General features: G+C 40.0%; 1 protein-coding gene and 1 long non-coding RNA gene across 2 annotated transcripts; one reads left to right on the forward strand and one right to left on the reverse strand.

The window, feature by feature from the left end:
• The first annotated feature begins 1108 nt into the window (after window positions 1-1108).
• Window positions 1109-2974, forward strand: LOC107836537 (uncharacterized). Its single transcript, XR_001662451.1, has 3 exons — window positions 1109-1196; window positions 2103-2259; window positions 2380-2974. It is a non-coding gene; the product is annotated as an uncharacterized LOC107836537 (long non-coding RNA).
• Window positions 2975-5675: 2701 nt separating this feature from the next.
• Window positions 5676-9580, reverse strand: LOC103139944 (non-histone chromosomal protein HMG-14A-like). Its single transcript, XM_016672840.1, has 6 exons — window positions 9427-9580; window positions 8423-8455; window positions 8246-8275; window positions 7207-7254; window positions 6974-7093; window positions 5676-6894 (listed from the first exon to the last, which is right to left on the reverse strand). Exons 1-6 carry the CDS (start codon window positions 9439-9441, stop codon window positions 6847-6849), a joined length of 294 nt encoding a protein of 97 aa, XP_016528326.1. The 5' UTR covers window positions 9442-9580; the 3' UTR covers window positions 5676-6846.
• Between the last annotated feature and the right edge of the window lie 1759 nt (window positions 9581-11339).

An 11339-nucleotide genomic window follows, 5' to 3' on the forward strand; every position in this document is an offset into this window, starting at 1 on the left:
TAGAAACTGTCAGAGCCACTGTTACTGTGCCATGGTGTGTACAGCAGTTTTTTGTTTGTTTGCTTGTTGGTTTATTTTTGGTTTTTTTGTTGCACCTTTTCTTATTTTTAGCTAAATCACGCAATGAACAAAAGTCAAGAAAATCCCATTAGGACATCTGAACTTTAATTACGATTCACTATAATGGCAGGTGTCTACCCGACAATACTGACAATGAGAAGTGAATCAAAATGGTGTTCAACAAAGTATCAGCATAAGTCTTACAGGAAACCCTGGTGTTCGCTGGGGGTTGGGGAACACCACTGTTTGTGGTTAGGAAAATACACTCTAAAACACTTAAAAACACCAAACATGCCCTAATATGAATTAATACGCACAGTGGAAACTGTCCTAGCACTACTTCAGACGCTTCTTTATCTCATCTCTTAGCCAATAAGGGAAGTAAATGCCGTTCCTGGACTGGCTGCTTTGGAAACCTCAGCCAACAACATAACAAGTATCAATTTGCCTCGTATTTGAGCTTTAAAAGCTGATTTTTTTTTTCAAGATAATTTACATCATGTGTACATTTTCTGCAAATAATTTGGTCTATGCTCTACAAATAAATCCATTTTTAGGCAAAGGTCCACTGATTCAAACTTATTAAACTTGATAATGTAGCCTTTTTTTCTTTTCTTTTTATGTTTTTATCTTTTTCTCTGTTGTTTTAAAAGATTTGTTTTATAGTTAAATTTTACAGGATTTATGCTATTTTACAGTCTCAAAAAATATTATCTTGGTCTCATTTTTACATTCCCTAAACATGGATCTTTTTTACAACCATTTTAATAAATCTTTTACTTCTATTTTAGAAACCATATCTAATCATCGCACAATGTAATTACTTCAAGACTGCGTGCTGTGGCACATCATAAATGTATTTTATTGATTTTCCTCCAGTATAACAAATACAACAATGCAGTAGTTGCGGTTCCTCTGTAAATTATCCACAACAGTTAATTTCCCCATAATCAATTTCTTCATTCCTGGTTTTTCTCCTCTGTTCGTGATCTGACTCACAGTTTTCTTTGTGTGCTGCGTATTTGATCCAACCATTTGAATAGGACTGTAGCAACAACAGTCCTATTCAAATGGACCGGCCCAAAATCTGGGCCGGTAGCAAACATTAGAGAGGTCTGGCGGCCTCTAGTGGACAGGTACAGGAGAAAAAAAATGACCTTATACAGCCTTCACAGTCCATCAAAGTGGGACGTACATATTGCTGTGTTTGAGTTGTGTTGAAATTATGTCACCGGAGTTGAGAGAAGCCTGCTGGCTACGAAAACAATGTGACTTGCCAGTTGTTTGGCGCTAACTAGCTACACAAGTCAATACCAGCACAATTCTCTGTATTTTATATGTTCAAGCACTAACGTGAGGTGTTCGCCAAAAAAAAAGAAAAAAAGAAAAGAAAAGAAAAGAAAAGAAAAGAAAATGAAACAGACCACCAGCTCTGCTTAGTTTATAGTTTACATTGGTAACTTCCGCTACTCTGTTCCGCTCAGCGCCATTTTGGATAAAGAACTTGGGTTGCTCGGCAACGGATTTCCGACTGCTATGTGCGTTCTTGTTTTTGTTTTGTTTTTCTTTTCAACTGTCATAGAGATTTGTGTACTTCTTTAAGATTCATCCTTTAAAATAATAGTATACCGTGCTGCTATTGTTACTGTAATCAAGGTAATTGGTCTGATTTACTGTACAAGTTAACCAGTCAGCCACAATGAGTTTAAATTATTTTATAGTTTATACTTAGTGATGAAATAAGTGAATAAATACAATTATTTAAAGTGTATTTAATATATTATTGTCAAATTTAATTATTTAAACAATAACATATTATTACTATCTATCTATCTATCTATCTATCTATCTATCTATCTATCTATCTATCTATCTATCTATCTATCTAAAGGGTAAAGTAGGTCTGTGTAGTGAAGGCTCACACCCAGGGTGCCATTCATGCAGGATCCACCACTGTGCAGCTGACAGGTTTGCTGGTCAGACCGACCGCTGTATGCTGGCAGACATAAAACCTGTCTGATTAGCTCTCTGATGCCTTATAGGAGGCAGAGCTGCATGTGGCTGCGTCTTAGTATCAAAGACGTTAATGAGTCAGAGGGCTGATCACAGGAGACGCGATGAATGAGCGGATCAGTGAGAGTGCACGGAGCTGAGGAACATCACAGGGACAGACGAGAGGAGGAGGTCCAGAAATGAGAGGTGGGCACAGATCTGAAACTTTCTCCCCGATCAATAACGTGTTGTACTTATTTATTTATTTATTTATGCTTTGGTTCCCCTTCTCATCGCTGCGTTTTTATTGACGGATCCCGCACACAGAGCGCTGGATCCATAGACTGTATGATGGGACCCCAATGCTAAATTGAACAGTGAATCGCATTGAACAGTCGGCGATGAGACGGAAGATTAAAGCTTGTTGCCAGACTCTTGTAAAAATCAATTAAAACTTACTTCAGATGTTGTCTGTCATGTTTCCGTTTTTCGATCTGTTTGACATTGTGATTTATTCAAGATAAAAATTCACCCCTTAAAAACAAACTTCCAGGTGCACATCCCGCTAGTGACGTCATAATATAAGGCATAACTGATCAGTTATTTTGAGTGGATCCCTGTAATTATCTCTTTATTTCCCCATTTCTATTTCCAAGTTCTAATCAGATTTTTTCCCCCTCATATTCAGGCTTTGTTCAGAAAATTGTGGAAAGAATTAGCAACAATGAAAGGTGTTTGTGAAGAGGGTCAGGCCAAATTGGTTCCATTAAAAGGATTTTAATGATAGGCAGACAAGATAAAATGCCTCAAAATCTTTGTCAAAAATTTTAGCCATCTAGTATAGAGCAGCAGTTTATCAAAAGACAGACTGCGGCATCAAGGGTGCACAAAGAAGTCTCATCGAAGGTCCTTCCTCCCAGCAGCTCTTGGACTTTAGAACATCACTGCTCCCAACAAAATCATTAGATGTTTACAACCCAGCTGATGTTTACACATCTCTGTTTGAACAGTTTTTTGGGGGTTTTTTTTGCCCTTCCTATGTGGCACCAAGTGTAAAATTTGTTTGCAAAAGATTTAGCAGACAGTCTTTTTTAATATTTAGCTTACTTTTCTCACATTTAGCCTACTTTCTTCACATTTAAAATGGAATATATTACCATGTTTACATTTCGCAAAATGTTGTCAAATCTAAATCTAATACACACGCACAGTTTGTAAATTTTTACTCATTCTACTCAGTTCCACGTCTTTTTATTCTACTTTTATTAACTGAACTTGTTATATTTGTTTGTAATAAAGTAATTTTGCCCTTCTTGTGCAGTCTCTTATTTCTAGCTTCTGTTTTTATATATTTAAAAAAATATCTTTGTGTCTGTCTATCTTCTTCACTTGCCTGTCACTTTGCTGCTGGTACATGTGAATTTCCCCTGAAAGAAATATTCTATTCCATTCTATTCTATTCTATTCTATTCTATAGCCACCATGTTAGCAGGAATGCTAGCTGAATGCCAAGCAGAATAGAAAGGTGTTTCCCCTTCTTCTGTGTGCTTTTTAGCTAACTATTCGTGAAGTGCTGCAGTGTAAATCTGCACTTCATTGTCCAGTTGAGGTTTGTTGTCAGTGTAAATGTTTTAGAAGACAGAAAATTCTGTAATATCTCTAAAAGAGCTGAGAGGAAGCAAGATGTGAATTATATTCTATAATCTCTCAGTAACCAGTTTGAGGTTCTAATGCATCTGTAATCAAACGCAAGGCGCGGGAATCAAAACTCCACCAGAGAGCGTTTCAACCGCTCCGCGCATGCAGCTGCAAATGTGGAACAATGCTGCCATCTAGCGGCGGAAAGTTGCAACACTCCGGTTTTGCAAACACAAAGTATCGACAAAATGGTGCCCAGTGCTCGGCCATGACAATGCAGGTCAGAGGCGCTGCGTGTGCTGCACACAATAGCTGAAGAAAAAAACATGTCTTAAAAAACAAACAAACAAACAAACATGGAGTCAAGGTTTGTTAAAAACCTGTAAGAGACTCAGGGCTTAAAGAACACAAAGGCTTTGCTTTGAAGTGTAGACAAGAGGGCTTACTGCAGTCAGCTGCATTCCTGAAATCCTGTAAATAAAAAGATAAAAATAAAAAAATATGCATCACTTTGACATCACCATGACACGTGTGAATCCATGTGCGTTTTCACCTGTGGGCAAAAGAATGAAAAGATGGGTGCGGACATGAGGGGAAAGAATGCGGCAAACGTACACACACACACTCGCGCTCAGATCACACTGCGCTGTGAGTGCTGCAGGCAAATGCACACGCTGAAAAGGCTGTGCCTGCTCCATCAGGCCGTACATGCAAACGTCTCTGTGCAGAAACTAAATCTGGAGCTCCTTCCATGCCACGCTGCTAAATAAGCCTGTGATCTTTCGCTCCGGGGTTGTCAGGGGGTGGGGGGGTGAATGTGGGCCACGGTGCTCATGCGTGAGTTCACCGAGGGTTTAACATGAGTGAGTGAACCCAGAGACGAAGGAGGGTAAAAAATGGACAAAGATGCCCGCTGCCATGCCCTCATCTGAGCGGGTTTACAGGCTGAAAGTCGGCATTATGACAGGCTTCGCAGAAGGCCTCTGGTCAGTCGTCGAGTCTGCTGTCATTTACTGGGGCGTTTCGGTAACTGGCAAAAAGACGAGGGATGAGGGGTGGATTTAAGCATTTAGTGATGGGGTTAGAGCAGCGGCACAGCTGTTGCTGCAAACCTGTGGCTGATTCAGTTGAAACCTCACAGTGTTTTATCTGTTTAACTAGACAAAGCAGGCTGGCTGGAGTCGGCCTCTCATAGGGAAACAGTCGACGTTTCGTCGGGTTCCAACAACTCAAATATAAGTCTTCTTAAGACTTTATCAAGACTGATAGGAGTGACATTTAAGCCCTTTATCAGGATAGAAATGTACAAGATGAAATTACATAATTTATACAGTACTGCCAAGCATCCTTTTTTTTTTTTGCACAGAATGCAAGTAGCATCACACAGGTTGGCAACAGATCTGAGCCAGTGGCAAAGACAAATGTTACCATTAACCGATTATCGATATTTTACACTTGCCAATGATAGATGGAATAAAGCTAGCAGGCTAGCAAGGATTTATTAGCTGCTAGTTAGTGGTAGCCTCAACCGCCTTGAGTCACAGAACCTAACGAAGACGTCTGTGTGCGACTCAAACTGTTGCCTGACAGAAAACTCAGAGAAAAATAAACCACACAGAACACACGAGGCTAAGGTTACATTTTGCCCTGCCACAACACAATTTAAGACCTTTCACTCATGTTTTTAAGGCCACCTTGCATATTTTCTAATGAATTTAAGACAATTTAAGGTCTTCATTTCAGATACATGAATTTAAGACGTTTTAAGGATGTAGACACCCTCTTTCTTTCCACAAATATGATCCAACATGTCAAAATAACTTGTCAAAGTAGTGATTTCTATTACATCTTGTTTTTTTTTTAAGTTCGACAACATAATGAACTACTGCTTAAGATGAATATTAATGAGAAAAACTTTTATTTACAGGGAGATACCAGGTTTTTTTGTTTTGCTTTTTTTAAAAAAAGCACACTGGAGACGATGATTCGAGGAAAATTTCCAGGACTTGTTTTTATTAAGAGAATTTCAGAACATAAGAGAGGGACCAGACACCTGCATTAGTTAGAGAAGTAATCCAAATTCAATAAAAACAAACAAAAGGAAAAGAAAAGAGAGAGAGAAAAAAAAAAGAGAAAACAACAAAAAACCCAAAAACCGAGTGTTTAGAAAAGCTGACGCGACAGCCCGGATGGAGCAGGAGCTGTATTTTTTTGATATTTTTTTTTGTTTTTTCAAAGTTTTTTTTTTTTTAATCTTATTTAACACGCAGGGTCGTCTAAGGAGACGGGGGTCGGAGGCAATCGCTGTTTCCCGGAATGTTTCACTTGTTCGTCTTCCTCTTTCTTATGGACAACACGCTTAAACACACCTTTTTTTTGTTTTTCTTCGTTTGTTTGTTTAAAACACAGTTTAAGTGAAATAAAAGAGAAAAGAAACAAGACCATAAAACAAAAGGGGAAAAAAAAAGAAAAAAAAACAGAAGAGGGGAGAGAGAGAGAGGGAGAAGGGGGAACTCACTGCACATTTAGAGGTCTAAAAGAATCACCCACATGAACATGGCTGAACCGTTAATAAAAGATGGACAAAGGCTGATCTGTCGGGAGGGGGGCGGGTGGGTGTGGGTAGTCTAATTTGTGGGACAGAGCAGGGGAAGGAGAGAGAGAAAGAGAGTGAAAGAAAGAGAGACAGAGAGAGAGAGAGAGAGAGAGAGAGAGAGAGAGATTGTGGGGTCGGAGGGGAAATAAACACAGTAATACACAACTCACGACATTAGCCAATCCGGCAAAAAGGGACACGCTTTCTACACCAAACAAGCCTTCAACAATCATGAAATGCCATTTAAAAAAGATTTTAGTGTGGTTTTTTTTTCTTTATTCCTTGCCTGCAGACACTTGATATGACCACTGCAAGTCTGCAAGGGCGCTCCATAATCAGCTTCGCTTTTTTGTGCTAAAAATCTGTACGGATACTTATAAAATCATTGATAAAAATATTCCTCTGTTAACAATACGCCTCGGAGGGGGGAAACCATGTGAGAGACTTGAGGAAGGGGTAAGGGATGGGGGGGGGAGAAGAAGGGGAGGTGGATGTAGAGTAGGAGGAGGAAGCTGGAGGGGTCGGAGGTCAGGGGAGAAGGTTGGGGGGGGGCAGTGGTGCTACTCGGACTTGGCCTCCTCCTTGGCCTCCTCGGGGGCTGCCTCCACCTGTGGGGGGGGTTCAGAGGGGAAAAACGTCAGCTGGGCGGGTTCGGTGGGGCGTTACGCTGCGCGGTCGCCGCCTCACCTCGTTGGTCTTGGCCTCTCCATTCTCAGAGTGGTTCTCCTCGTTGGCCTCTGCCTCGGCGTTCTCCTTTGCCTTCTTGGTCTTCTTGTCCTCCTTCTTGTCGTTCACCGCCTTTTCTTTCTGCCGAAGAGAGAACAAGAAGAAAACAAAAAAACAAACCTGAGCCGACAGAAGGAGAAAACGGAGTCTTATAAGAAGCGGTTTGGCCCAAACGGGTGACTCCGCCCCCTTACCTTTGCCGCCTTCTTCACCTTTGGCTCCGGCTTGGGAGGAGCTGGTTTCTGGGGATGCAAACGTCGCCCGGTTACTCTTGGCAACGCTTTATTTTGAACATTTACAGCCCCCCCCCACCATCTTTCTGTTGTGTTTCTGAATCCAAACTTTTCTTAATGCTGGAAGTTTAACGACCAGAAAAAAGTTTTAGAGCAAAAACGCGACTGAATGCTTCTTTTCCCTTTCTTTAATTCATGTTTAATAACTTTGAAATGCATATAAAGCAAGTCACTAAACTTTTTATGCTTTCAAAGCTTGTTTTCTAATTATGTTGTACTTTTACCATCTCAAAGACGATTCCCAAGTTTTAAACAGTTCCTCGCGCTGCAGGAACGCATTTAAAAGTTGCTCTTAAACTTTAATGTTTAAAAGTTTGCTTGTATGTTTATTTTTCAGTTTTCGAAGTCAGAAAATGGATATACGTTTCTTTTTCACTCACTTGATAGACTTTTCTTGGTAACTCTAACTGTTTGATGAGTTAGTCAGGATTTTTCACGCCAATAATAATCATTTTTAAATTTCTCAGCAGATCTGACTTCCTGAATTTGACTAAATCTGACGATTTGCTCCTCTAATAAGAGAACGATTTAAATGATCACTTCCATTTACACATAACGCCTCACGTTCCTGAACTTTTTTTATTTTTATCGATCTCACTTATTTATAGCCAATTGATCGTTTGGTTCCTACTACTAAAGTTTATTTTGTTTCCTAATCCTTGTTTTAGCTACATAATGTGAAAGCAGTATGTTCAGGACAAATTCCATAGTTTTGTCATTAAACAAATCACTTTTATTTGTTTCATGTTGACATGATTCCGGTTTAAAAAGCAACCAAGAATAAAATAATAGTCAGATGCCTCATTTTACTCCCTGAGAGGAGTCATGTGATATTTATTGAAAGTTACAAATATTCCGGTATCCAGAAGGACTGCGTGATGTTTAGCGTGTTCGTTAATGAAGTTAGTCAAACTAATTGTGATCAGTGAGAGATTCTTACCGCCGATAACCGAGCTGATCTCCTCTGGGGCTGAAACAGAAAAGATTACGGTCAAGTTTGGATAAAATGTGGCAGCTGGTGGGAAAACACATTTAAATTCAACCGAACACAGAAAGCATGTCCGGTAAACTGGTTGAGTTGTAATGAAACGGCACCAGAGGATACCGCTCCGCTCACCTCCTCCTTATCTCCTCCTTCTGTTCCCTGTGCCTGAAAAACAAAACAAAAACAACTCAAAATGAGGAAATAAATCAGAAATAACATCCCTGAGCTTAATATTCGGTCTATTACTGTAAGCAGGCAGCTTCCGTGTGGTTCTGGCACACATTCCGATAAGTCGCAAACCCCTTGGAAAAACTTTTCAATTTCACATGAAAACTAAAATAAGAAATCCGAATCCAGGTGGATTTAATGCATTGTGGGCTTAAAATATGGCCATGATGCGTAGATTGAGGAACGGAGTGCAGGAGCCGCGCCATGCGGCTCCCTGGAGCCACATTTTGAGGGTCCAGGCCCCGCTTTTCCCCCGCCTCACTCCCCCTCCGGCTCTTTCATTCAATGCATGCAGCTCGGATTTGAACGCTGGCGCGGGAGTCTTTCAGGAGGGGGGAGGGACCTGCTGGGGGGCGCTCGCGGGCTCCACCCGGCGGCAGAGGCGCGCCACTGCAGCCATTTGGGACTACGAACAAAGAGAGAAAATATATAATTTTACCGAAACGCCGCGGCGAATGTCCGATTTCGCGGTCAAAACGCAAAGCGGGGGCTCCGGGGCATTTTCTAGCGCTACTTCCCGGCGGTTCGGTGGGCCCGCGGCGATAAGCGAAGCGTTTTGTTCTCGGTAGGTCGGGCGACGAAGGTGGAAGAGAGCTGCAAAGCATGGCTGCTGCTTGTGCTTTAACTGCATGGAGACCGAGAGAGACTTCTGACTCCCCCAAAGGACAGCGGCTCGCGCACTCCACACGCGCTTTAAAGGCCGTGTTCGAGCGGGAAAATATTCATTCCACCACACAAAAAATGTACATTATATGTAGAAAGCAGGCAAAAATCCCCAGCGACGGAGAACGGTTATACGTTGCGTTATAATTAAGTAATGTCTCTGAGGGATGTCTTCACAATCGTTTGCATTGGATTAATGACTGATTTGCCCCTCCAAATATTTTTATTATTTCGAGAATACGTACCTTTCTCTTGGGCATGTTGATCTCTTGGAGGTTTCCTTACAAATACAACTAAAAACTGGTTTTCTTAGTGGGTTCAGTGCATGTGAAGACGAGTGTCTCCCCTTATGCTCGGCAGTGTAGTAAACACACTGGAACAGAGAGGCGAGTGGTTGAATGGGGGGAGGGGTGCGGCTAAAGCCGTGATTGATAGGCTCTCGGCCAATCAGGTGACGCCATTCGGGGCCGCAGAACACTTGGAATTTTGGAGCCGGTGATGTTCCGAGGTCTGCGCGAATGGCTTCTTCTTCACCGAGGCAGAGGATGGGAGGAAGCCGCCGCAAGAATGGAGGGGCTTTCTTTGCCTTCGAGGACATGTTTGCCTTCACACACCGTATGACTGCGAAGCGGAGGCCTCGCTCGGCTGCGTACACACGCGCATACACACGCACAGGCGCGCGCGCAAGGCAGGCCCTGACGGCAAAAAGCAGGCTACATTGCCCCGGTGTTTAAAGCTGTGCATCCCCCGCTAGAGAGTGTGAAAGCGGAAGCTAACATCTGAGAGATTTCTCCATAAATCCCGTCTGTGTTTCTGTCCAATATGGCGCCCACTGTTCTACGACACTTTTTTTTATCTTCTCTGTTGGCTTTCCTAAATTTGTTACAGGCTTCTTCTATAGAAGGTCAAGAGTGCCACAATCCAAAGAATGAATAAACGATTTCAGCTAATATTTATATAATGGTTGTTTAAATAAAACTTTAGTATGTACATTAAATAAATGCAAATGTATTTATAATTATTTAATAGTGTCAGCAAGTTATTAGATACAATGTTTATTTTTTTTATCAGATTTTTTTTGCATTTCTATATTGTTATATTTGTCATGATGGTGCTAAACATACCAACAGTAAAACAAAAAAAAGTTTTCTTAGAAGGAAATATATATTTATCCTAAATTTGTCTTAGGCTCTTTTATATGGAAGCACATAAGAACCACAATCCAACAAATTTAATAAACACTATAAATGAAAATATTTATATTGGTCATTTAAATAAAGCTTTAATATGTACATTAAATAAATACAAATGTGTCAGCAAGTTATTAGATACAATGTTTATTTTTTTATCAGATTTTTTGTGTTTCTGTACTGCTATATTTGTCATGATTGTGCTAAACATACTTAGAATGAAATATTCCAGTTATCCTAAATTTGTCTTAGGCTCCTTTTATGGAGTGCCAAAACTGCCACATATAAAATAAAATAAAATAAAATTAACTCTTCAAAACTTATACACAAGTTTTTTAAATAAAACTGTAACATGCCCATTAAATAAAGGAAAATGTGAATGTGTATATACTTATCTAAAAGTGAAAATAATTTCTTAGCTACAGTGTTTTTTTAATCAGGGTTTTTTGTTTTCATTAGTGTTTTAAATGCAGTATTTGTCATCATTGGGCTAAACATACAAATAGTGGCAAAAGTTTTCTTAGAGTGAAATATATAGTCAGGCTACTGCAAATATATTTTAGGCTCCAGCTATAGAGGGCCAAAAGTGCCACAAACCAAAAAATTTAATAAACTGTTTACATCAATATTTATAATGGTAGTTTAAATAAAACTGTAACACATCTATTAAATACATACAAATATGTTTATAATTTTTTTAATAGAGTCAATAATTTATTAGATACCATGTTTTTTGCAGATATTTTTGTGTTCCTATATTGTTTTAATTGCAGTATTTGTCACCACTGTGCCAAGAATCCCAACGGTAGCAAAACCTTAAAGTGCTTAAAGCAAAAAAAAAAAAACAAAAACAAAAAAACACAACAACTTTGTTTGTAATAAATATATAAAAGGCTCAAGTGGAGTATCTACCCTTAATGCATAGCGGTTGTCAGTTTTGGACTCTTTGTAGCCTTTATGATTAATCT

Source organism: Poecilia formosa, unplaced genomic scaffold, assembly GCF_000485575.1.
Source record: "Poecilia formosa unplaced genomic scaffold, Poecilia_formosa-5.1.2 Scaffold66, whole genome shotgun sequence".
NCBI classification, from domain to species: domain Eukaryota; kingdom Metazoa; phylum Chordata; class Actinopteri; order Cyprinodontiformes; family Poeciliidae; genus Poecilia; species Poecilia formosa.

Excerpts from the sequence above, each read along its gene's own strand:
- LOC103139944 (XM_016672840.1), bottom strand. Across the intron at positions 7,094-7,206 it reads AGGTGAAGAAGGCGGCAAAG|AAAGAAAAGGCGGTGAACGA; the intron begins GTAAGGGGGCGG and ends TCTCTTCGGCAG. Across the intron at positions 6,895-6,973 it reads GAGAGGCCAAGACCAACGAG|GTGGAGGCAGCCCCCGAGGA; the intron begins GTGAGGCGGCGA and ends CCCCCCCCACAG.